Source organism: Mobula hypostoma, chromosome 1 (assembly GCF_963921235.1).
Source record: "Mobula hypostoma chromosome 1, sMobHyp1.1, whole genome shotgun sequence".
NCBI classification, from domain to species: Eukaryota; Metazoa; Chordata; class Chondrichthyes; order Myliobatiformes; family Myliobatidae; genus Mobula; species Mobula hypostoma.
The window spans coordinates 90,371,458-90,399,079 of record NC_086097.1 but is presented as its reverse complement, the minus strand read 5'-3'; the positions used below and the strand labels follow the sequence as shown (position 1 = coordinate 90,399,079).

Genomic DNA, 27,622 nt, shown 5'->3' with positions numbered 1-27,622 from the left:
CGGGAATTAGTGAATCTGTGGAATGCTCTGCCACAGACTGTGGTGGAGGGTGAGTATATTTAAGGCAGAAGTTGATAGTTTACTGATTGGTCAGGGTATCAAAGGATACAGCGGAAAGGCAGGTGTAAGAGGTTGAGTGGAATCCGTTATCAGCCATGATGGAATGGCAGAGCAGACTCGATGGGCTGAGTAGCCTCATTCTGCACCTATGTCTTATGGGCACTATTGCACTGTAAACTGTTGGGGGGGTAACTTTGAAGGTATGAGACATGAATTAGCTAAGATAGACTGGCAAATGATACTTAAACGGTTGACGGTGGATATGCAATGGCAAGCATTTGAAGATCGCATGGATGAACTACAACAATTGTTCATCCCAGTTTGGCAAAAGAATAAATCAGGGAAGGTAGTGCACCCGTGGCTGACAAGGGAAATTGGGATAGTATCAATTCCAAAGAAGAAGCATACAAATTAGCCAGAAAAAGTGGCTCACCTGAGGACTGGGAGAAATTCAGAGTTCAGCAGTGGAGGACAAAGGGCTTAATTAGGAAGGGGAAAAAAGATTATGAGAGAAAACTGGCAGGGAACATAAAAACTGACTGTAAAAGCTTTTATAGATATGTGAAAAGAAAAAGATTGGTTAAGCCAAATGTAGGTCCCCTACAGACAGAAACAGGTGAATTGATTATCGGGAACAAGGACATGGCAGACCAATTGAATAATTACTTTGGTTCTGTCTTCACTAAGGAGGACATAAATAATCTTCCGGAGATAGTAGAGGACCGAGGGTCCAGTGAGATGGAGGAACTGAAGGAAATACATGTTAGTAGGGAAGTGGTGTTAGGTAAATTGAAGGGGTTAAAGGCAGATAAATCCCCAGGGCCAGATGGTCTGCATCCCAGAGTGCTTAAGGAAGTAGCCCAAGAAATAGTGGATGCATTAGGGATAATTTCAAAAAACTCTTTAGATTCTGGACTAGTTCCTGAGGATTGGAGGGTGGCTAATGTAACTCCACTTTTTAAAAAAGGAGGGAGAGAGAAACCGGGGAATTATAGACCGGTTAGCCTAACATCGGTGGTGGGGAAAATGCTAGAGTCAGTTATCAAAGATGTGATAACAGCACATTTGGAAAGCGGTGAAATCATCGGAAAAAGTCAGCATGGATTTGTGAAAGGAAAATCATGTCTGATGAATCTCATAGAATTTTTTGAGGATGTAACTAGTAGAGTGGATAGGGGAGAACCAGTGGATGTGGTATATTTGGATTTTCAAAAGGCTTTTGACAAGGTCCCACACAGGAGATTAGTGTGCAAACTTAAAGCACATGGTATTGGGGGTAAGGTATTGATGTGGATAGAGAATTGGTTGGCAGACTGGAAGCAAAGAGTGGGAATAAACGGGACCTTTTCAGAATGGCAGGCAGTGACTAGTGGGGTACCACAAGGCTCAGTGCTGGGATCCCAGTTGTTTACAATATATATTAATGACTTAGATGAGGGAATTAAATGCAGCATCTCCAAATTTGCAGATGACACAAAGCTGGGCGGCAGTGTTAGCTGTGAGGTGGATGCTAAGAGGATGCAGGGTGACTTGCATAGGTTAGGTGACTGGGGAAATTCATGGCAGATGCAATTTAATGTGGATAAATGTGAGGTTATCCACTTTGGTGGCAAAAACAGGAAAACAGCTTATTATCTGAATGGTGACCGATTAGGAAAAGGGGAGGTGCAATGAGACCTGGATGTCATTGTACACCAGTCATTGAAAGTGGGCATGCAGGTACAGCAGGTGGTGAAAAAGGCGAATGGTATGCTGGCATTCATAGCAAGAGGATTCGAGTACAGGAGCAGGGAGGTACTACTGCAGTTGTACAAGGCCTTGGTGAGACCACACCTGGAGTATTGTGTGCAGTTTTGGTCCCCTAATCTGAGGAAAGACATTCTTGCCATAGAGGGAGTACAAAGAAAGTTCACCAGATTGATTCCTGGGATGGCAGGACTTTCATATGATGAAAGACTGGATCGACCAGGCTTATACTCTGTGGGATTTAGAAGATTGGGGAGGGATCTTATTGAAACGTATAAAATCCTCAAGGGATTGGACAGGCTAGATGCAGGAAGATTGTTCCCGATGTTGGGGAAGTCCAGAACGAGGGGTCACAGTTTGAGGATAAGGGGGGAGCCTTTTAGGACTGAGATTAGGAAAAACTTCTTCACACAGAGAGTGGTGAATCTGTGGAATTCTCTGCCACAGGAAACAGCTGAGGCCAGTTCATTGCCTATATTTAAGAGGGAGTTAGATATGGCCCTTGTGGCTAAAGGGATCAGGGGGTATGGATGGAAGGCTGGTACAGGGTTCTGAGTTGGATGATCAGCCATGATCATACTGAATGGCGGTGCAGGCTCGAAGGGCCGAAGGGCCTACTCCTGCACCTATTTTCTATGTTTCTATGTTTCTAAAGAGTTCAGAGAAGATTTACCAGCCCAAAACCTGGGTGGTTTGTCTTGGGAGTGAATGTTGGACAGGATTGAATCCATTGCAGTTCAGTAGAGTAAGAGGGGACATATAAAATTCTCATCAGTAGACAGGGGAACGATGTATCCTGTACTGCTATAAAATAGATGAAGCCATCAACATAATAGTTCTCTTCAATCCATCTTGAAAGATAGGGTAAGGCACCCCACACTTCTCCCCACAGCAATGAAGAATATTTCCAAAGTGGGATGTAAAAATGTCATTAACATCTAAAGCCTGTTGCAACACAGGAAAACGTGGCAGCCATTTTGCACCCAGCACATTCTCATGCAGAGCTGAGAACTAGTGTGCAGACTCTGTTCTCAAATGACTTTGACTGAGGGATCAGCCTCTGCAGATATCTCCCCTCTCCTTGTTCACAAAAAGCCATCAAGAAGTCTTTTACGTTACCTCAGAATTCGAATGCCTTATCCAGAAGATGGCACCACTAAGACAGTGTGCCACCCTGGATCATGAGCTTCGATTTGTTCAATGGAATACAACTCCTCACCCTAAGTCAAGTTTACTTGTCTCAATCACCGCCCCCCACCCACACACACACGCATGCACAATGCTGACCTTTCTGTTTTTACCACATACAAGCTCAATATGGCTTGTTGGTTGTTGTATTTCACTGTTAGAGATGTTATTCCCACAGCAATTACCTTTTCTCTAGTTTAAGTTCCTCGTAGGCTTCTGTTTGTTATCTTTGAAATGCTGTTCAAACTTATTTTGTGGGATGACTGAAACAGCCGAACCAGTGTCTAATTCAATTTTAATTAATATGCTGTTCACTTCTCACATAAGCCTTAGTGCCAGTCTATTATTAATTTTCACACTGTAAATCTCAAGGCTACACAGTCCCTGTCACAAGCAAGAGAAAATCTGCAGATGCTGGAAATCAAAGCAACACACACAAAAATGCTGGAGGAACTCAGCAAGTCAGGCAGCAGAGAAAATAATTTTTTTTTCCATATCTGCTGCCTGGCCTGCTGAGTTCCTTCATCATTTTATGTATGTTGCAACACAGTCCTGTGTCACTCTCATCATTATCAGATAGCTCATCAACAGTATATAGAATAATGCTCTTTTTCAAACTGCAGTTTGACTGTTTATCTTTTTCTCTCTTCTCTGTGCCCAGTGTGTTCTTTTTATTTGTCCTACTTTCTTGCATTTTCTGCAAGTTTTATCTTTACGTCTGAATTTGTCTGGTGCATCTGAGCTCCTACCACGACGATAACACAATCTGTTTGGCCAGGCTGGTTTCTGTTCAGACGCTGCAATTTTATTCACTCTCACTTTCATTCCTGACTGCAACTCAATTGTGGTTGTCTGCAGTTTCCATTGAAACAGTGAATGCCACTGCTCTTTTGAATGGTAGCTGTGCTTCAGTTAGGAACCATTTTTGAATGCTTTCTTTTAAGATTCCACAAACTAAATGATCTCTCAGTGCATCGTTAAGCCCATCACTGAACTGACAATGATCAGACAACCTCTTCGATTCAGAAAGTATTCTGTAATCAACAATGGCCTCTGTTCTAAGCATTCCTGCATCACTTATATAATAGTAGCCTTAAACGTCGACTGTACCTCTTCCTAGAGATGCTGCCTGGCCTGCTGCGTTCACCAGCAACTTTTATGTGTGTTGCTTGAAATTCCAGCATCTGGAGATTTCCTCGTGTTTGCGTTTTAAAAACTCATTTCTGATGGTTTAGTTGGAGAAGTCAAAGGTTGAAGCAAATTGTATGCCTTTAAACCCAATGAACTCAGCAAATTGTATGCCTTTAAACCCAATGAACTCAGCAAAATTAGCAGTCACTTCTCAATAGCTATTTCATTAATACTTTTCCAATAACTCAGTATATATGAGCCAATAGCACGTTGTGTAATCAAGCTCATTGGTCTTTCTAACGTAGCCGGCCATTTCTGCTTTTTAAATGAGTGCACACTCTATGAACCTCGAATTCCTCCATTTACGGCCTTTTTTTTTGGAAACTCGATCATGTGTCCGAAGAACACATGTTTTTTGTAACTCGACCGTTTCCATCTCCGTTTTTGTTAGGTGGAACGTCTCTCTCCGCTTTAACAAGTCAGCAGCCATCCCGGGTTTGTTTTTTAAAAAAAACCTCGTTGCCATGTTTCGTAACTTCAAAACATTAAACAAATTCAAAGAAAGACACGGGAGTGTGAAAATACAGGTGCAACTTCGTCTTTAGTTTAAGCGGGGCACGCACGAGTCACGTGTCAGAGTGACAAGACAACAAACACATGAGATTTCTCAAATATTTTTAAATATTAGATAGACAGCACTGTCCCGCTCACAAATTCTCTACAAGCTAAAAGGTTTTCGACTTGAAACGTTGACTCTGTTTCCCTTTCCAGAGCTTCCTGGTTTTTCTTTCAGACTTCCAGCATTTACTCTTTCTTGATTTTTCAGGGTAACCTCACTGCTTGCCATTCACTCATTCACAGTAAGCAAGTCTTTAGGTCTGAAGAGCAAGAATGCCCTCTTAATAAATGAAGTGGGGGTTGTCCCTTTAAGTCTGCAAGTCCAAAACATGACCGATTTGACCCTGGCTCCTCATTGGTGGGAGCTGTGACGAACGTAGTTGCTGAGAGATCCTTGGAGGAGGAAGTGAACAGTGAAGGTGCGATTGGATACATTAGCCATAGGAAATACGGCCTCTGCTGAGTTACGCTGGCGCTCGGATACATTTTGGAATCCCGATACGCGATCTTTCCCTCGGATCATACATTTTGAAAGCGGATTTACGGCTCCTTCCCCGGGACGCAGCGATGCTTGGGATGGATACAATGTGAATGTCGTCCTAATCTGCAATTAAAGTGATCGCTTTCCTTTGGGGTGAGTATTCTCTTCCTTCTTCACGGCCTTCCTTTGTCACTTTCAGCTCAGTCTGGGGTTTCAGTTCTAACCATGGTCGTTGCTCTTTCCGGGTTGCTGTTACAGAAGAACTGAGGAGTGACACGAATTCAATATTAGCTGTGTGTGTGTCCGCAGATATCGTCCTGTTTGGGGTGGGGTGGGGTGGGGGGGGGGAGTGGCTGGAAGAGAAGAGGGTGACAATATTGGTGTAACCGGGCCCTTTGTGATATTTAGTTAAAACGTAAAACTTCACATTGGGCTACATTAACTCGGTTTGAGAGGGCTGATTTGCTTTTGAACCCCGCAGTGTTTCGAAATGCATTTTGAAACGACGTTTCCTTAATCTTTTACAACCACACCAAATTAAGTAAACTGCTGGAGGCCAGCGCGTTTGTTGACATAAGAGTGTGTATCTGCGCGTTTTGAAGGGTGTTGTATGTTATGCCAGTCAAACTGAAAAGCTCCGGTTGAGAAACTTTTTTTAAAACTTTCTTTCCGACTGCAACCGGAACCCGTTCCTGGATCCAATTTCCCCTTGTGTTTCCTAATAGTTCCCACAGAGCTCACAGACACACCTTCAGTGCTGTGCGTGGGCCCCCTTTGTTTTAACTTATTCCCTGCGCGGTTCAGAGACATTATGCAACATGTGTGGTATTGAATGCAAGACCAGCCGTGATCACTAAATCCCGCTATTGGACTGAGCAGCTAACCCGGTGTCGGCCTCGACAGCTGGTCTCGGCGTGTGACGATGGGAAGCTATCCTTAAACACTCGAAGCATTGATATTCTCAAGTCAACTTTTGGATTTGCTGAGAGGAGGATTGCAAAGACTAGAAATTCCTGCTGGCAACACAGCAGCTCTCAAAGTGCACTGTTTGTCTCTCTTATTGGACGTTGTTGGACTATTTAAACCATATGATCCAATAGTTCTGTCAGAGTTGTGCCACATGAACACATTCCGGGTCTGCTCACTGTTATAAACAGTTTTTTTTTCGCAGAGCTAAATTTAATCCCGAGAATCAGTATGACTGAATTCTTCAATGCCCTGTGGATGAGCGAGCCCCATTGTTGTTTGGCCGGTGTCAGCTGCTGGTGGGCGAGGCAATAGTCACAAGGGTGTGGGAGGAACCCTGGGAGCATTCTGGGGAAACAGATGGCATGGGGAACATGTGCCATCTCCACACTCGTGCTGCACCCGATGTTAGGATTGAGCCAGTGGGTGCTGAGGTGATCATGGTTACTAGCTTCAAGTTCTGAGGTGTAAACATCATCAACAGCTTGTCACCAGGGAGACTGCATGGTTAACGAAGTACACCAGTGCCTCTACTTCCTCAGAAGGCTAAGTAAAATCGGCAGGTTCCTGCTCGCCCTCACTAACTGTTTATAAATGTGCCACAGAAAGCATCCTATCCGGATGTCTCACAGCTTTGGATGCCAACTGCTGTGCCAGGGCCTGTAAGGAATCATAGAGAGTTGTGGACACAGCTCAGTCCATCATGAATACCAGCCTCCCCTCCACGGGGTCGAACTACACTTCATCCTGTCTTGGAAAAGCTGCCAGCATAATCGAAGGCTCTTCCCACCCTGGAAATTCACTTTCATTCACCCAAACTGCTTCCCTTTTCATCCACCCCTCCAAATTAGACAGAAGATACAAAAACTTAAACGTACAAGACCAGGCTCGAGGATGGCTTTTTGTACCACACTGTTGTAAGACTCTTGAATGGACATCTTGTTTGATAAAGATGAACTTTTGACCTCATGGTCTACCTTGCCATGAACTTTGCACCCTGTCTACCTGCATTGCACTTTCTCTATAATTGTGACAGCCTCAATGTACTAATGTTTTGAAATAATCCACATGGAGTGCATGCAAGACAAATGTTTTCACTGTACATGTGACAATAGTAAGCCAATTACCAACCTGAGTAGTTGAAGCTGTGCACTGTGCTGCCCGATGGAACACCCCCCCACCCCCCACCCTCCACCCCCCAAGGAACCTAGCATCAGTGCAGATTATATCAGGTTGCGATATTTAGCCTTTGAATGTTAAGTGGCTGAATTTCTACAACTGAAGCCACTCAGACACGTGGATAGTACCTCTGGGCTAAACAGATGAATTGGTTTCTGATGCGCCTACTTCAGCAAGACACAGGGGAGAAGTCCAAAGATGGAACAGTCATTGCGAGAGTGGGATACTTTCGGGAGCTCGAAGTATCGCTTTTCTGACACAACGCCTGATTAACGGCCTGCATCGAGTTACCCTGTGTGAACAGAGAAACACACACACAAGTTTTAAGGAAGTTTTGTCTGGTATGCAGAAGAATGACTTGGAGGGAGAGAAAGGGGAAATTTTTACAGGGGAAGCTGGTGAATTGACAGTCTTGTTCAGGACTAAAAAAAGAGAAGTGGATATGGAATAAAGGGCATTGAATGCTAGTGTTAACTATCAAGTAACTAGGGCAGAGGAACTGTAGTATTGTGGTGTGGTGAGCCGTATTTTGCAGCAGACACTGTGCTAGTATTTAAGAGTACATTGCCAGAGTGTGTTCTGGTGAGGGGAATTGGAGAGAAAGGGCCAGGGTTAAGCTTGTGTAATCAGCCTGCACAGTCTGGGCTGGACAAATGGGCTGTTCATTACATTTTCTGTTACTTCCTTATTGTGGTCCAGTGTCTGTGTTAGAGTGCACAGGATCTGGACAGGACCCCTAGGAGACATTGTCCCTTCTTTACCCAGCATAAAGCTTTCATTCACATTTCTTCCATCAGTAGCTGAATACAGCCCACAGCATAGCTGGCCTGGGGCAATGTCAGATGCCTACACCCTATGAATTGTGCTCAGTTCTGCACTGAGGGGTAAATGCCACCGAGGCCAAATCGCGTGGGACTGGCTCTTGGTTCCTTTTTGTGGCTTTCTTTGAAACTGAAGGATTTTTCCCGCAGTGGACATCCCAGTAAAGTTTGATATTGTGACAGCCAGCATGAGAGGAAGGCATAGTTATGAACATGAACACGATGCTTGAAATGAACTCCATACACAAAATGCTGGAGGAACTCAGCAGCTCAGGCAGCATCTTGATTAAAGGTCTCGGCCCGAAACATCAACTGTTTATTCCTCTCCATAGGCACAGTTATTTTGCCTGCTTTATGTGGTTCCTGGACAGTTAATATAATCTCCCAATTGCATTATAACAGCAAATTACTCCAGCAGCTGGAAAGCATGTGGTTGGAATAGGGTAAAACTCTCTCAATACAGACTGGTGTTCCTGGGCAGGTATGGGATGAGTTTGGTGAAATAACTTGATATTCCATCAAGCCTGCCAAGGGTGGGCACATAATGCTGTTGAAACAAAGATATACATTCTCACATCTCTTTTCTCTCTCTTAACAATCTGGGAGCAGTTTAGAAAGACACGAGACTGCAAATGCTGCAACCAAAATCTTGGTGACCTCAGAGGATTGAGCAGCATCTGTGTGTGTGTGGGTGGTGGAAAGGAGGACCTCCAGTTCCATATTTTGTTTATTTAGAGATACACCACGGTAACAGACCTATGCGGCCCAGCGAGCCCACGCCACCCCATTACACCCTTGTGACCGATGGACCTACTAGCCCATGAGTCTTTGGAATGTGGGAGGAAACCAAAGCATCTTGAGGTCATGGGGAGAACGTACAAACTCCTTACAGACAGCAGTGGAATTGAGCCTGGCTCACTGGTGCAGTAATAGTTAAATGCTGCCCCATTCTGACCTGGAACGTTGACAATTCCTTTATCCCTGTTCAGTCTGCTGAGTTCCTCCTGCAGTCTGTTTGCTGCTGACAACAGTTTCAGGCTGTTGTGCTCTGGGCTGCATTGTCCATAGTGACTACCTTGGATGTCTAATGGAGAGGGAGGTTTCGTACAGTAGTCTGGCCAAGACTAATTAAGAACAACTGGATGGGGGGGGGGGATTAGTTTTAAACCCAATGCATCCTCTGGTTTGCCTTGACTTTTATATTCTTTCCTTTTCTGAGAACTTTAGGAATCCACACGAATAAGCTATAATATGTAAATGTAGAAGCCAGCAAGTTCTCTGAAATCCATTCAGTAATGTTGATATAGCAGTGATTATTGATGCAAGTTGGTTTATTCATTTTAACAATTGGGCAAACTTCCCTGCTCCCTCGCTGGAATTCTGAGATTAAGAAAGCACAACGGACTATTCATTTCAAATGGTTACTGGTGACTCCTGTACTCTGCACTCTCTCACACAGCATTGCCAAATTAATCTGTCTGTATAATTGGAGAGAGTACCCTTGACAGCTACCTTTTAAAGAGGGCCTTCTATATCAGGTAGAGAGGGAAGCCTGGACCTCTGTTTAAGGGCCTGTGGGATTGTAGGTAATTATTGGAAGGGCAGGTAATTAACAGGCCTTTTTCAGTGGGAAAACTGTTACTATTGGGGTGCCACAAGGAACACCTGGCCCTCCCGCTGTTGACAGTTTGCACAACTAACAGATCAAGAGGCGGTGTCGTTTATCCAGGCTCGCTGACGAAACTGATGTAGGTGGAGAAAGTAACCTGTGAGGGAGGTCATCTCTCTAAAGGGCATTGGTAGGTGAAATAAGAGATGGCAGATAGAGTTAAGAATGGGAAAATGAGAGAAATGTGGGTGAACTGATTAAGGAGGTGGTAAATTAGACGTACAGGCACAGTAACTATTTAGGAAGATTAATGGTATGCTGACTTTCATTACTAGGGTGTACAAGCTGTTAAAGCCACACTGAGGTTGTGTGGGGCTGTTGTATAGGCCCATGTGCGGTTTGGTCTCTTGTATCTGATGATGACATGCTGATCTTGGAGCGGGTGGAGTTGTTGGTGTCTGATACTGACCTATCTCGCCAGAGGAGGATGGAGAGATCTGACCCACATTCACTGTAACCTCAGAGTGACTGATGGCCCCAATGGGAGAATGAATGTTCTGAGAGGGTTTTCACACGTCGAGTGCTGGGATGCTGTTTCCTCTGGCTGCTGAGTCCAGAACTAACGGGATACAGAGCTATTTAAGACTGGGATGAGGGGAGGTAAATTTGCGGAGTATGTTGCAAATCTTTGGAATTCTGTGTCCCAACTGCAGGAGCAGAGCTGCTGCGTGTGCAGATGAGATCGATGGATTTTGGGCACGTGACTGCATTGGGTAGATCAGTATTGATTTTGTTGGCTGCTGCAGTAGGTTCAGAGAGCCTCATAGCCTGCTTTTGTTTCTTTATATTGGCGTCTTTTCCAACTGATGGCATTTCTGACACGCCCTTAGTACTTCGCTAAATTGGCAGCCTGGCTCTTCTGTTTGTGTGCCTGTAGTGGGAATTTAAACCATGACATATTTTCAGACTTGGCTGCAAACTGCAGCTGAGCTGGTGGTGTCAACTTAAAAGCAGGCACTTTTTCTGCAACTTGTGACATTGAGAGGAAGAGGTTGTCCAGAGATTGTGAGAGTTAGCTTCACTAGTATGCTGTGGTTTTGGGAATACTGTAATAAAAATTTAGAGGATTTTGCCTGGAGGTCAGTGATTAGTGGTGTTGCACAGGGATCTGTTAATAAGACCATAAGACATAGGAGCAGAATTAGGCCAATCAACCCATCGAGTCAGCTCCGCCATTCCTTCACGGTTGATGTATTAGCCCTCTCAATCCCATTCACCTGCCTTCTCCCCATAACCTTTGATGCCCTGATTAATCAAGAGCCTATCATCCTTCACCTTAAATATGCCCAGTGACTTGGCCTGTACAGCCGTCTGTGCAATGGATTCCACAGACTCATCGCCCTCTGGCTGAAGAAATGTTTTCTCATCTCTTCTCCGTAGTAATAGCAGTGCTGCTCACTTCTGCCCCTGACACTCTTGCTCTTTTGGCATTCTGCTGGTTTCTTGCTCAGTGAAGATTCTCTGTCATTTCTTTGTCCTGCCCCTTTACTATCTCCCCAGCATCATTTTCTAGCACCCCTATATCCACTCCTATCTCTCTTTTACTTTTTATATATCTGGAAAAAAAAACTCTTTTTGTATTTTTTTTATATTATTGGCTAGCTTACCTTCGCATTTCATCTTTTCTCTCTTTGGATTTTTAGCTGTCTTTTAGTTTTTAAAAGCTTCCCAGTCCACTAACTTCCCATTAATTTTTGCTGTATTATGTGCCCTCTCTTTTGCTTTTATGCTGTCTTTGACTTGTCAGCCCTGGTTGCCCTACCCTGCCTTTAGAATACTTCTTCAACTTTAGGATGCATATTTCCTGCTCCTTCCAAATTGCTCCTAGAAACTCCCCCACTGCTGTTATTCGTGCTAGTGTCCTCTTACAGACAACTTTGGCCAGCTCTCCTCTCATGCCTCTGTAAATCCCTTTACTCCACTGTAATGCTGATAACATCTGATTTTATCTTCTCCTTCTCAGACTGCAGAGTGAGTTCTATCATAAGCCTGATTTATACTTGTGCGTATGGGCTACGCCGTAGGCCTGATTTATACTTATGCGTAGCCCTACGCCGTAGCGAGCATGTGTTGTTGTGTCTGCATCGCTGTGCAATTCACCGCCAAAACGCTAGTTAGCGGTGGGGTTTCTATGCCACTGTATTGAGTTTCTTCGCAAGAGACATGGATGAGGAAATGCATTTCAAATATTTTTGGATGTCAGTAGGTAGATTTGACGATTTGGTTCATCATCTCCAACCATTTATTTTGCATCAGTGTACAGACGTGGCAGAGAAAAGCAACCGGAAATGCAATGCTACCAAGCGGACCAATCACAGTTGTTGCAGTCTGTGTCGCCGCGACGCGTGAGTTACTTTTTTGGGGAGGTGCACGTCACCCTACGGTGTAGGGTACGCAGTACCTATGGCGTACATTTGACGCAGAAGTATAAATCAGGCTATATTGCGATCACTGTCTCCTAAGGGTTCCTTTACCTTAAGCTCTCTAACTAAATCTGGGTCATTTCAAAACACCCAATCCAGAATTGCTTTCCCTTTGTGGGCTCAACAACAAGCAGTTCTAAAAAGCCATCTCTAGGCATGCTACAAATTCTCTCTCTTGGGATCCAGTACCAACTTGATTTTCCCCAACCTACCTGCATATTGAAATCCCCCATGATTATTGTAACTTAGCCCTTTTGACATGCCTTTTCTAACTCCCTTTGTAATTTGTAGCTCCCATCTTGGCCTCCCATTGGAGTTCTTTTTTCCCTTGCTGTTTACTCGACCCATAAGAACTCTATACATCTGACCTATATCACCTCTTTCTAAGGATTTGATTTTATTATTTACCCACAGAGCCACCCCACCCCATGTGCCCGCCTGCCAGTCCTTTCCGTACAATGTGTAACCTTGGATGTTAAAGCTCTGTCGTATGATTTTTTTTTTCTGCCTTGACTCTGATGCTCACAATATAATGCCTGCCAATCTCTTAACTGTGCTACAAGATCATCTATCTTACTCCGTATACTGTGTGCATGCAAATATATTGCTTTAGTTCTACGTTCATCACCCTTTTCGATTTTGTTACACTTTCTCATTTCACTTACTGCAATTTTGACCTATCATCTCCCTGTCCTTCCTCACAGATCAGATTCACTATAAACTGCATCTACTTGTATACCAACCGTCCCATCCTCAGCCCCATCACTCTGTTCTGGGACCCCTGCTTTTCGTTCTGTTTTTTTAGTAAGTGATTTGCATGAGGAAGTGGAAAAGATGACATCTGCAGATAACATAAGGGTTGATGGAGTTGTGGATAGTGTTGGAGGGTTGTTGTAGGTTTCAGTGGACACGGACAGGCTGCTGAGGTGGCAGGTGGAGTTCAGCCTGGAAATCTTGCAATCAGATTCAGTGGGGAAGTTTTTATACTCCAGCTGTTTCTAGCCATTTCAAAAGGCAGTTCTGATCATGCCTCTGGAGACAGACTCCTGGTGTCATTTGCTAGATTAGCTTTGTGTAAACAAGATCTAAGGTTTGCGTCATGACACTGGTGCATGTAAGTGTCAGAAGGTTAAAGATACAGTTGACTGACGAGTAAAATCTACAGGCTGTCACTCTGAGTGGAGTGCTGCACTGTCTTTTGGCTCAGATGCCACTGAGCTCCATTCTTCTATTCAAGAGACCTTGAAGTTTGCTTTGGCTCGACCTCTCAAAGGAAGGCAGCTGGCCGAGACATTGCTCCAGGGACTCGGGTTCGATCCCTGTCTGCTGTCTCTGTGGAGTTTGCATGTTCTCCCTATGATTTTGTGTGTGTGTGTGTTTTTTTTTGCTCCTTCGCTCGTCCTTCCTTCCTTCCTGCATTGGTGAGCTGGTACGTTGATTTGCCTGTGCAACTGATGGAATCTGTGCAAGATTTGGGAATACAGGGCAAATAAATGGCAGCTTGTTTATTGCCACAAGCCCAGCCACATTCCATTTTTTTCATAATTCCCACAACATAATAATCATTAAGTCCATGCCCGCTCACAGAGTGATCAATTTCCCCCACTTATTTCCATGTAATCCATTCTCTCCTCTACCCATTAATTCCAAACTGATTCTCCCATCGCCCATCTACACTGGGCCAGTTTGCAGCGGCCAGTTGACGTAACATTTGAGATGTGGAAGGAAGTAGGAATCCCTGGGGTGGGGGCAAGGAAGGAATCCCGGGGGAGGGGGGGTACTCACTTGATTGCAGGGAGAACAGATCCACACATCACAGGTAGTCAGGGTTAAGACATCTGATCTTAATCTGGTCTTGTCCTAAAAAGACAACTAGTTGTTCCCCTTCATAGATGCTGCTTGACCTGTTGAGTTCCTCTAGCAGAGGAGTTTCCGACCATTGTTATACCAATACCATTTTGTGAGGGGTCCGTGGACCCCAGATTGGGAACCTCTGCTCGAGCATTGTATGTACGTGTGTTGCTCAAGCCATCTGTTTTCTTGGATTGACAGTAGGGTGGTACAGTGGCAGCACTAGTGGAGTTCATAACTCCAGCCACCCAGGTTCAATCCTGACTTCGGGTGCGATCTCTTTGCCTGCTCTTGTCGTGATCTGGCGAGATTCCCTCGGATGTTCCTACATTCCTAAACTCGAGCAGGTTGATAAATTAGTTGGTCACTGTAAGCTGCCACTTTGTGTGTAGGCGAGTGGTAGAATCTGGGGGGATTTGGTGGGAATGGGATCAGTGCAGGGTTAATGTAGTGGGTGAGCTCATTGGATTGAATGGCCTGTTTCCATGCTCTGCCTCGTCACGACTCTGTGACGCAATAAATGCAGTGAATCCTTCCCAGTGCAAGAACAATATCGTGCTGAGGCTGGAAACCTGACCTCAGAGCTTTCTGCTTTTTATTTCAAGCCTCCAGAATGCTCTGCAGGTCAGACAGCATCAATGGAGTTGAGTCAAAGACCCTGATTCTCCCTCTACCAATACTGTTTGACCTGCTAAGTGCTTCCAGCATCTTAGATTTCCAGCATCCATTCTGGTTTTTTTTTGCTCTAATGGTGTATCAGGTTGGTAATCGCTCTCCTGGCCACCTTATGATTGAGAAAAGACTTTTGGATCTTATCGTTGCTTTTGGATCTTTCTATACTTCCTACCTAAGTTACCAGAGAAACTATATTTAACAGTATACATAGTGAGCTCTGAAGTGCATTGGCATAATGTGAGGTTATGAAAGAGGCTGTATAAGCACTTTTTAAAGAAACGCTCTCAACAACCTCATTACCAATGCAGAGTTTTGGGCCGGGGTGGAAACGCAGCTGTGTTGTGTTTCTGCGTCAATGAACAGAACAGAGACATTTCATCTGTCTGTGCACGCTGTGCAGGTAAGAGTGTCTACTTAGTAAACTTTCACTTCCTCTCGGCGCTGAAGCTAGCTGTGCTGAGGTAAGTTAATTCAGAACACATCAGTGATTAAATGTGGCATTTTTACTCTTCTGCTCGGTTGGCAGGTAGTCTGCTACTTTCAGCCTTTGTGTGTGCAGTACCACCTCCCACAAGCCTAACTTTGTAATTATGAGGAATTTTATCATCCCCTTACCGTCACAACCATTCAAGCAGATGCCTCTGCTGCTTCCAGTCCTCGCTTTTTCTCTTTCTGATCTGGTCCTAATATCCTTAATTCTCAACTACCCTGTATTAGAGCATTGCAAGTGTACCTTGTCCCTGAAATCTTGCTCCTACTGTATTGAGATTCTTGTACGAGTGACACTGAATTACTGCCCCCTCTGCATTATCATCCCATTCTTCGCTTGGTTCTCTGCTTATTTTGCAGAGTAATGTACCCAGTGTCAAGTGCATGAAGGAAATAATGCTTGGGGTCCTGCACTGTTGCCAGTTGGGGTTGCTGGTGCTGGATGGGTTTGGCCTTGGAGGCTTCATCACATGATCTCTTCCCTCCAATTGTCCTACCTCCATATTTTTTATCACTACTCAACTGTTTTGCCTATTGCCCTCCCTGCTAAATGGAAACTGCAGACTTGGCCACCTGACTGGATTTCAAACATTCTTTGTATCCTGTCTCTAATTTACAGAAATGAAAAGTCACTTTTGCACATACACTTGAGTTTTCTCCTGGGTTTGTTTGTGGCACAGTCTTGTCAGCAAGCCTCGATGTTGTGTATGAACTCTTTGTGAAAATCATACACAACATTGAAAATCAGCAAAAAAAATACTGATTCATTACTTTCCCATAACTTTCAAATACACTTTGCTCAAGGGGTTGGCTCTATACAGAGAGGTGGACAAAGTGCAAAGATTTCTCTGTTCTCCTTGCTTCCATTCGGTCACGACAAGGCAAGTAGTACAGTCACACAGGAGATCCCATTTCAGAGGTTTGGACAAATACCTCGGGCTCACAGGCCAGCATAGTGCACAGTAAATGCTGTGTTGTGGTGATTGCAAATTAAACCGACCCCAGTAGCTCAGTCAAATGAAGCTGAAATATCCTCGTTAGCTCTGAATGGAAGAGATTCTGTGGACTTTGGAAATCTTGGGCAACTCACAGAAAGTTCTGGAGGAACTCAGCAGTTAGACAGCATCTGTGGAGAGGATTAAACAGTTGATTTTGCTTTTGAGCTGAGACCCTTCATTGGGACTGGAAAGGAAGAGGACGAAAGCTAAAAAGATGACTAGCAGAGAGATTCTTGCAGTTTTGGCCAATGTTTGTTTACTTATTGAGTTACAGCGTAAGATAGGCCCTTCTGGCCCTTGGAGCCACGCCGCTCAGTAATCTGTCAATTTAATCCTAGCCTCATCATGGGACGATTTACAGTTACCAATTAACCTACCAACCAGTACGTCTTTGGACTGTGGGAGGAAACCGGAGCATCCTGAGGAAACCCACACGCTCACGGGGAGAGCATGCAAACTCCTTACAGGCAGTGTCAGGAATTTCAGTCTTTTCATTTCTTTCTCATTCAATAACATCCAGAGGAATATCATATCATGGTTACCAAGTTCCTGTTTGTGGCACTAGGCTGTGTGAAGAATGGGTGTCTTTTTTAACCTGTGTTGTAACAGTACCCTCAAAATTTATAGCCAAATGAGACAACTTGGGATAACCTGGGGATGTGAGGAGTAAAACGCAAATGCAGGTTTGTTATCTTGTTGGATTTACCAGTGTAATGATTTTTTTTCCCTGCTTTTGTTTAATTCTTTTATGACGCAGGTTTGAAACTTTCACGAACCGGCCTTAGTCTCTTGGCTTGAAACATGTGCAATGGGATGATTTTGCGGAAGAGCCACGGGCAACACCGAGTAACACTGATTTTGGTGCTCATCGTCTGCATCTCCAAAGGATTTGCGTCAAATGGTAGGTCGTATTTTGTGTGTCTTGGTGGGCAAACTCCATCCTGATGTGGTTCTCTGGATCTCTTCCAACTGGCATGATGTCATGACGAGAGTGGTAACTTGCAATAGCCAAAGAGCACAGTTGGACAAAATGTGACATTGTTTGAGGAGATATTGGTAGATTGTGTGGTGGTGGTTGGCGGGGAGTGGTTAGTAGAACCATAGAACACTACAGCACAGAAAACAGGCCATTTGGCCCTTCTAGTCTGTGCCAAAACTTTATAAATGGAGCACTGGATTTCTTTCTCTGTATCATGCTGGACCGCCAGCCTGTTTTACTTGTCTGAGCCTCTGAGGAGTGGGAGTTTGCACTCAGGATCAGCATTTCTGAAGGCTTGGGTCCCAGCTGCTGAAGTGATGTGAGGAAGAGTGGGTGGGCCATTCAGGAGGTCAGAATTGAAAGGGTGCAGAGACCTCTAGCACTGTAAATCTGGAAGCTGTGAGATGGGATCCAGTAGAGGGAGTGAAAATGAGGACAAAAAGTTCTTCAAATTGAAATGCTGCTGGGCTGAGAGCTGGTATCTCATTTATGAAGGAGTCTATCGGTAAGGTACCAGCATTGGTTGAGTCTCTGAACCCCTTTGGTACTGCAGTGATTTAATTCTAGGAACACCTAAAACTTCCCAACTTGCAGAAGGTTGGTACATGTAACAGTTTTGGAGTGACCACAATTATTCAACAAATGATCAGAAGCAAGCCCTGTAGGTTTTACATTTGGTATACTTTCCTTTTCAATTAATTAGTGCCTAATTAACACCCCCCACCTACTTCAACACCCCCCCCCACTCTTTCTTCTTGGTTCTCTGCCTCGTAGGATGAATCTGTCCTCAGTTCGATGTGTTGCACTCTGCTGCTAGATCATCAGGACAGGGATTCGATTCATTTTGGTGTTAGTCACACAGCATGCAAGCAGGGACAAAGTCTGTGCTGACCATCGAGAACCTATTTGTACTGATCCTGTTTATTCTCTCCACATTCCCATCAGCTCCTTGCCCCTGCCCCCCCTCCCCACTGTACCGCCATTTAATAGGGGCAATTTACAGCAGCCAATTAACCCACCAATCCAGTCATTTCTCCAATCCTGCATTTGAGATGTAACTGCAGGGAAAGGGCTGGAGTGTTGATGGCCAGCTCTGCTCTGATATATACCCCACTTTTCATCCACCGTAATCCCTGACGGCAAGCCAGTTGGACAAACAACTGAAGAGAAAGGTTTAACCGGGGGTCCTGCTGTTCATTTTAATATTTTGGCATGCAACAGAGTTGGTTTGAACCCTTTTAATCCACAGCAGCAGAGTATCCAAATGAGAATGCAAGGGAGCCTTTTAGACAGGAGTGTTTGGATGAGTCTGTCTGGCCAGGAAGAGCGCAAGTGGGTGCAGATCAGCAGTTGTCCCTCGCCACGGGCCTGTTGTATATTGGAACCGGGAGCCGCGTGACTCTGTGGCCCGTTTATGCTGCTGATGACCCTGAAGACTTTAGTTGACCTGCAATAAGTAATGCACGTTGTATAACGCAGGCAGCTGGGGCGGCCTCTTTGTTGTTGTGCTCCTCGTTCCTACTTCTCGTGAAATGAGCTGCGGTTACCAGACGCTGACAAATGTGCTGAGGAAGGGGCGGGGTCTGCTCCAGCCAAACCACACACTGCTCCTGCCGAGCGACACTGTTGGTTTCCGTGCTGTCAGGTCTACCTAATCAAAATAGTCGAGATACCATAAAATTGCTTCAGAGATCTGTCCCAGTGGCCGTTGCTAGGATACCCATTGTGCAATCAGCTGTGTTTTTGCTGCAAGCCTCTTGTATTGCAGTCTCCCTCCCAAGCACAAATGAGGCCGTCTGACTTCATTGCATTGCATATTCTCTGTGTCACAGTGCTGCCCGTTTAAAGGGAAGCAGATCTTGTTATGCTGGGCGTTCACCCTCCTGAGCTGTGCAGAGGAGCTTGAACTGAGTCTGGTTACCGTAGAGTGTCAATGGATAACTTCTCCGTGATGTACGTCAGCCTCATTTCTGCTAGCATCCCTCATCCTCGGTCCCAACCTTCAGTTGGAAAAACAGGAGGAGAAAGCTTTAGCTGGGTGGGCATCCTGGCTGTTTTATACCACAGGGTTGGGTCTAATCCACAACAGAGTATCCAGATGAGAATGCAAGTGAGCCATTTAGACCAGGATGCACTGGAATTTTTTTCCCAGTGTGATAAGCCTGTTTTTTCTTTAGTACCCCTCATTGTTTTCCTGGAGTGTTCACTAACCTGCCATGGTTAGACTTTGTTAGCCAATTCTGTAGGTTATTGGAGCGAGGCCCATCCGTTAATTGGGTTGACCATGGATATTGGGTGCCAGCTAACTACGGGATACGCAGGTCAGGGCAGTACGACGTGAGGAGCAAGGTGTTGCCCATGCACCAGGCTCCCCTTCTCCACACAGCTGATGAATCCAAAGGAACAGCACAGGCTGATACAGTTTGGCACCAGCGGTGTCACAGGAGTTGCCTGTCAGCGTTGAGCTCAATGTAGGACTGCCTCGGGGACTCCAGCTCCAGATATTTCCCTGGGTGTTCACTCCTGAAGCCTTCCCCATGAGTGGGTATAGCGCAAGGCAGCAGAGCTTTGAGATTAGTGTTTTCCTTCTCCGAGACAGGGTTGCCAACTGTCCCGTATTAGCCGGGACATCCCGTATATTGGGCTAAATTGGTTTGTCCCATATGGGACCGCTTTTGTCCCGTATTTCCCCCGCTAAGGTAGAGCGTTCCGATGAAACCTTTTGTGCCGAAATGGTGTAAAGCAAAGAAGCAATTACCATTAATTTATATGGGAAAAATTTTTGAGCGTTCCCAGACCCAAAAAAATACCCTACCAAATCATACCAAATAACACAAAAGACCTAAAATAACACTAACATATAGTAAAAGCAGGAATGATATGATAAATACACAGCCTATATAAAGTAGAAATAATGTATTTACAGTGTAGTTTCACTTAACTCCAGTTTAAATTCCATGCAGAATATTTTGGAGGATCAAGAACCAAGAACAGAATTGGGGAGATTAAGCCAAAACCGATTTGTAGGGAAAAAAAAATCGGCACGTACATGTATGCGAACGTCATGTATGCGCACATCACGCATGCGCACACAGGTGCCCGCGCAAGGCTTCATGGTTGTGGTAGTCTTTCTCGGGGTAAACACAAGTGTCCCGTATTTGACTGCTACTTTTGTCCCTTATTTGGGAGTGAGAAAGTTGGCAGCCCTACTCCGAGATGATCTGCCAAACATGGCTGATGAGCCATATTGGAAGTGATTGGTTTCAAGGTGCCAGTAACCTGCCTTTGCCTATCAGTAGAAACAGTTCAGGGTTTAGTGGCTAAGCCACCCATGAAGGCCCGGAGCTGGACTTGGTTGTCAGAAGCTATTTGAGATGCACATCATTGGGAGCATTTTATAGGTAGTGGGAGTTTATCCCTCCTAAAGCCACCACCCACTATAACAACCTTAAAAAAACCAGGTGTAGGACTATCTCTATCCTTATTCCCATTTGCAGGAATGTTGGTGGTTTATGATTGAGGAGGGTGTGGTCTGGACTTAATTTGTTGCTGTCTTAGTTAATTCCTTCAGAAGGTTGCTGGATCAATTGCTAACTGAGGGAGGTGATTGACCTCTGAGTAGTCATAGTCATACTTTATTGATCCCAGGGGAAATTGGTTTTCGTTACAGTTGCACCATAAATAATTAAATAGTAATAAAACCGTAAATAATTGAATAGTCATATGTAAATTATGCCAGGAAAGAGCGTTCCATAAACTGTCCAGCTGCCTTTGGGTAAAAGAAGGAAATTGCATTTCTGTAGTGCCTATTGCAACACCAGCATATTATAGGCAATGAAGTATACTCATTTTTGAAATGTGGGAATCACAGCAGGATGCAATGATGAAGCAATCTTGGTTGAGGACTCTTTCCCACGCTTCTGTCCTCATTTCCTCGCCCACTCGGAGCAAGAGTGGCATTTTCCTTCTTGCAGTAAGTGCTCTATTAACTCTTGCCCGGCTGAAACCTGGGCCCTGTTTGCCTTCATGGTGAATCATTGTTCAGGGTGTGAACAATGGTACGGGGGTGGGGGGGGGGCCACTGCGCAGGACCCAAAGAAGCTGCCGAGGGTTGTAAGTTTAGTCAGCTCCATGTTGGGTACTAGCCTACAAAGTACCCAGGGCATCTTCAAGGAGCAGTGTCTCAGAAAGGTAGCGTCCATTATTAAGGACCTCCAGCACTCAGGGCATGCCCTTTTCTCACTGTTACCATCAGGTAGGAGATACAGAAGCATGAAGGCACACACTCAGCGATTCAGGAACAGCTTCTTCCCCTCTGCCATCCGATTCCTAAATGGGCATTGAACCCGTGAACACTGCCTCACTTTTTAAATATATATTATTTCTGTTCTTTGCACGATTTTTAAGCTATTCAATATATGTATACTGTAATTAATTTACTTATTTATTATTTTATTTTTTCCTTCTATATTATGTATTGCATTGAACTGCTGCTGCTAAGTTAACAAATTTCATGTCACATAATAAACCTGATTCTGATTCTGAAGTTCAGACGGGTGATATTTGGGGATGGGCAGGCTGTCGCTTGGCACAATGACACTAGTGTGTAGTACAAATGGTATTGGGCAAGCAGAAATTCAAGGTGTAGGTTTTACTAAATTAAATTGGAGATGGAAGTCTGGTGAGAGAATAATAAAAAGAGGAGATGGGAGAGAATAAGCTAATGGACTAAAATGAAGTAAGGATTGGGAAAATGGGACTGATAGGGTTCTCTTCTGAAAGCTGGCATGGACCCAATGAGTCCCTTCTGTTATTCACTCCTTGTTTTTTTGTTACTCTCACTGATTAAACACAGCAGCTGCCATTCCCAAGTCAAAATGCTTGTAAGGAAACTTACAACTAATATCCTTATAGGGTTCTGGTCGTAAATAGGAGTCAGTCTTCAGTTCTTAATTGTAAATGGCAAGTAGTAATCAGCTTGAAGCTAAAATTAAGTGTAACCCTCAGGTTCAGCCAGCATGGGTTCGTCTAGGGGAAGACAGCCTCTGGCCCAGCCAAACTGAGAGATCTTGTTTGTGTGGATCTTGCGTGGTGTTGGCCGGTTACAAATCTGTACTGCAAAATATCAGCCAGTACACCATTTACAGTTAAACGATTAATCTTTATAATTCTTAATCTGACTATAGGGTTAGTAAAGAAAATAAAAAGAAAAAGGGCTCACTTTAATGAAACAGTCGAAAGTGTACGATGGAGCTCACGGCTTCGTCCGTTCGACGACCCCCCCCTCCCCCACTGGACCTCCCCTGAGTGTCGTCGATTCATGATGGACCCTCACTCCAAGTCCACTCCATCCGGTGGTCTACCAACTCTCTCTACTCGTGTCTTCTCTCTTCATCTCTCACCGACAAAGGACCCGTGAATGCCTTCTCTCAAACCCACAAGAAGGATCAACACGCCTCTCATTGGGTGGCGCACATTCCAAAGTCCCGTTACCTCTAGTCATGACCCAAACACTGCTGCTACAGAGAACCCATTACATTAGCAGCAAAACATTACAGAGCATTACAAAGTATTGTCTATAGAGCAAGAAGATGCTCTGTCTGTAGAAAGTCACTGCGCCTAGTTTATTGCTATTCGAGGTCGAGTATAAGACAATGGGTTGGCTAGTTTCAAAACAGACAAACTGACTCTAGGTTGCTTATGAAAGGATCTAATGCTTTCCCGGCATATATGACAAATAAGTTTTCTCGAGCTTCCAGCCAGGTGCAAGTATCAGTTATAACTGACGTTTCGATGACAAACTCTGCCATCTTCATCAGGGATCCGTTTTCCGCTGTCCCACCTTGTTTACAATTGAATTTCAGTTCTTAGAATGAGCCCTTCATCTTTGTTAAAATTCTTTCCTCTCGTTTTATTTTAACGGCTTCCTTTACCAAGCGGTCCCAAAAGCCTTTGGTGCGACACAGTAGTTTTGTGCCGTCAAAGTCAATCCCATTGCCATAGTGTCTTCCCTATATTTCCACGGTTTCTGGAAGCATCGCCAGGATCCTGAAGAAATACCAGATTGATGCCACCCACAAACTGTAAGGAAACTCAAATCGCAGCTCTTGTGGGTCAAGGAGGACCTGGGACGTGGGTCGGCTGCCACTTACCGGATTCCCTGTGAATGCAGAGCAGCGGATATCAGCCTGACAGGACGCACGGTGAAAACCTGCATCAAGGAGAACAGGAGGTGCATCCATTTGGGTTACCCAGAGAAATCGGTGGTAACAGAATATTGCACTCGCAATGGCCATAGGATTGACTTTGACAGCACAAGACTAACATGCCGCGCTTTTGGGACTGCCAGGTAAAGGAAACCATTGAAGTAAAACTAGAGGAAAAGAATTTTAACAAAGAAGAAGGTCTCGCTCTAAGTAAAAACTGAAATTCAATTGTAAACAAGATGGGAGAGTGCAAACCTGATTGGATGAGGACTAACCAATCAGAAGGACCAGATGACAGGGGTATAAATACCACCAGACTAGACGTGTCCAGTCATCATCCCTGATGAAGATGGTAGAGTTTGTCATCGAAACGTCAATAATAATCGATACCTGAACCCGGCTGGAAGGCCGAGATGAGTTTATTCATCTAAGTTGCTTAGTTCAAGGAAGCTTGCAGACCAGATGGATAATATCATTTAATGTATCAAATAACTGATGTGTTTATAGTTGCGAGTTTTATGTACTCAGGGAAGTTAGCATCACAACCTTAATTGAGATCTATGTCTCCAAAGTGGTTTTGGACTGCTTGTGTAAAAAGGTTATCGGAGGGGATGTATGTGTGTGACATCACCCAAGTGGAAGTGAAAGGCTATAAATTTAGAGAGCAGTTCAGGCTTATTAGGAATGGGGTAAGAAACATCAAGAAGTATGGAAGAAACACGAGGTGAGCTAGAATACATTTCTCAGGTTTCAATTTCTGTAACAGACGTGTGTATCTTTGTTTTTTTTTCTTTATAAGAATTGTACCCGTGTTTTGGAAATCCTTTGTGCTTTATGTTTTGGAAATGGTTTGTAATTTGGGAAGGTTTAAGATAGAAATCCATGCTGAATATGTTTTAAGTATGTTGATTGAATATAAACAAGTAGCACTGAAAATAAATGAATTGTGTTTTAAACTACTTTGTTAACTGGAAGCATCTTCACCCTGGTCTCCAGACCCACCACTTGAATAGTGGGTATTGGCAGCTAAATTTGCTATGGAGAATAGGCAGGGAAGTGAACGGGTCTTTGAAGACTGGACAGTTACAGTATAATCTCCCTTTAGTGGGAGTACTCATGGCTATTTGTATCAAATAGGGGTAAAGGTCTTCGTTTGAGTTTAGAACTGGGTTCAGCAAACCCAGTACCATCCCATACCTGGCAAGACAGTTGGCCTTTACTTCCATGTGACGCATTGTAATAAAATGCTTGTACTTGTATGATTATCTGTAGGATCTGGGAGTTGTTGGTAGTGGCAGCTTTTATTGCTAATTGTTCCTGAGAATGCACTGGTACCTTGAACTGCTGCATTCCTTCTGGTGAATATGCCTCCACAATGCTATTTGGTAGGGAGTTTCCTGAGTAGGAGTTGAAGGACTGTGATTTATATTTCTAAGGCTGGACCAAACAGGTTCTCCTGTCTTGTTAAATAATAACTTTTGTTTTGAGGCAGAAAGATCAAGCCAGTTGGATCTGTTTCTATTTCTGGAACAATCCATCATGCTGAAGTTTATTAGAAGGAAACTGACAGAGCAGGTTTGGGGATGGCTCTGCAGCAAGGAATGTAGATTATAAATGGAGTGCCAAGAATGAGGAAATGAAACTTAGGGCGATAGGCTTGAAGAAGATCCTAAGGAAGGTGGTGGAAGGAGGTGCAAAGGGTGTTTGAATTGACAATGAAGATTTTATTGGATGTAGTTTGCTAGGCTTTTTCATGTGACTGGCCTTTTGCTGTTGATGTTCAACTTGATGAACACAACGGCTCATCAATGCTTTGCTGGAATTGTAGAATGATGGAGCACAAGGTGCCAGCTTCAGTTATAATTTCCCCCTACTCTTTCCCGCAGTCTCACTGTTGCTGTTCTGTAGCACGTGTGTGTGTGTGTGTGTGTGTGTGTGTGTGTGTGTGTGTGTGTGTGTGTTGGCAATTCTGTATTGGAAAATAAATTTCTCCTCTCTGACCAGCTTGTTCGGGTGGTGGGTTGGAGATGCATCTCTACTACAGGAGGTGCAAGGATCTCCTTCCCTCCCCTAGCCTGCAGGTGACCTTCGGGCAAGGTGTAGCACCTGCTTAGCATCCCCCCCCCCCGCCCCCCGGGCCAAGTCAGAGTCACGTGAAGCCATGGGAGCTGGTGGTGGATGGTCATATGAGCAGCTGGTTATGTGACCACTGACGCCAGGCAGAAACTCTCTAAAGTGTATTGATAATGGCTGGGGTCGCCCCTCTTGAAATGACACTGCCCAGAAGAAGGCAATGGCAAACCACTTCTGTAGAAAAATTTGCCAAAAACAATAATTTGTCTTTGAAAGACCATGATCACCTACATCATATGATATGGCACGTAACGATCGAATGAGCCAGTTCGTGTCCCCGGTTACTGAGTCGCATATCAAAGAAGAGTTTCTTTTTGCCACACTGCAACCCTGAAGACTTTGCCTCCCTTTACCAAATCTCACCAACATTTTCCGAGCTCTCGGTGGAGTGACCTCAGTTTCTTTCACCTTTCCAAATCGTCGAACGATGTCCTAGAACAAACATTTGTAGTCAGACAGTAAGTGGGTGTTGCATCACTTGAATGTGGCACAAGCTGATGGGCACCCAAAGCACATCAGGCAGCTGGTGTTGCTAAATAGTAAGACTGAATGTCAGCCAGGTGTTTCCTGTAGTGGGTAGCAGACAGTGGCCATGGCATGTAGTTACATGCAGCACTACAGTCGTGATTGCAATCTACTTGTAATTCAAGGTTTTTCTGTTCCTAATCAATGGGCTGCCTTATGGTTGGACAGGCTAGGCTTGTATCCACATAAGAGGATTTAATTAAGATACCTGAAGTCCCGGAGGAGCTGTACAGGTATTTCATGCTAGGAGAACCTGGAACCCATGGTCACTGTTTTAAAGTGGGCAACTGTGCATTTGATGCGAAGATCCATCCTAGGACATGCTAGGACACATCATCAGTGATGTAACCTTGGGTTTTCAGGTGTTTCAGCATCAGACGCTCTCGCCCAAGGGGCCTAGCCAGGGTTGATCAGGCCCTGGCTTGTGTCCCAGCAGCACTGGTCCACGGGTCACACCTCTTGTTCCATAACCTCCTGGAGGCTCGCTCTGCAGTCTCTGTGACGGTCCTGGTGGCTCTTTTCTTTGCAGCCCCCGTAATGCCAAGGAGAGAGTAGGTTGTGCACAGCGGGCAGCCAGCAAAACCTCTGCACCCTGCCTCGACAGGCTCGCATCGATGGAGGTGAAGGGAATTTCTTTTTCCCCCAAGTGTCATCAATTCCTGAAACTCTTCCCTCAAGAGGCAGTGAAAGCAAATTATTTAAATAAGGCAGAGGTAGAAAAGTGCTTGATAAGTGTGAAGGGTTAATTGGAGACAGGGTTAAAGTCGCAATCATATCTGCCATGGCTTTTTTCAATGGTGAAGAAGTCTGAAGGAATTGAGTGCCTACCTTCTGGGGTTACTAGCCTTTTCCTGTTGATGTACTTGCTGATCTTTATCCTTTGCCTCTGTGATGTTACTGAAATCCTTGGCCTGCTTGATTTAACCTTAAACCCACAATTCCAAAGCATTGCTAACCAACCACTCTCCTCCCCCGGCCCCCGAATAAACCTGAGCTTGGGCTAAGCCATGTTTGCCCATCACTGGTTGTCCACTGACCTACAAAAGTTCAAATATGTGTCATTTAAAAAAAATTCTTGCTCTTGTGATTGACTCTCCTTGGTCAGAACACTCCCTTTCATCTCCTCTGCACCTGCACCCCTTGGCCTCCAGCCATCCCTGAATTTCTTTCCCTCCTCATTGTCAGCTGTTCCCCTTTTCTCTTTTCTCTCCCTCCCCCCTCTCTCTCCCTCCCCCCTCTCTCCCCCTCCCCCCTCTCTCCCCCTCCCCCCCCTCCCCCTCTCCCCCCTCTCTCCCCCTCCCCCCTCCCTCTCCCCCCTCCCCCCTCCCTCTCCCCCCCTCCCCCCTCCCCTCTCTCATGTCACACTGCTTCAATCTACCTTTTTGACAAAATTATTTTTGCACTTTGGATGTGGCTTTGTATCAAGCAATTTTATTTGGATAACATTGCAGTGAGGGTCTGAGTAGCATTTTTTTTCAGTCGGG

General features: G+C 44.8%; 1 protein-coding gene across 1 annotated transcript in view; it reads left to right on the top strand.

Annotated features, from left to right (window-relative positions):
* Window positions 1–4,871: 4,871 nt before the first annotated feature.
* LOC134348723 (sushi domain-containing protein 6-like) overlaps window positions 4,872–27,622 on the top strand; it is a 57,674-nt gene continuing 34,923 nt past the window's right edge. The window contains exons 1-2 of the mRNA XM_063052531.1: window positions 4,872–5,377; window positions 17,053–17,196. Of these exons, the coding sequence (XP_062908601.1) occupies window positions 17,097–17,196 (100 nt within the window). The 5' untranslated portion in view covers window positions 4,872–5,377; window positions 17,053–17,096. The remainder of the gene's footprint in view (window positions 5,378–17,052; window positions 17,197–27,622) is intronic.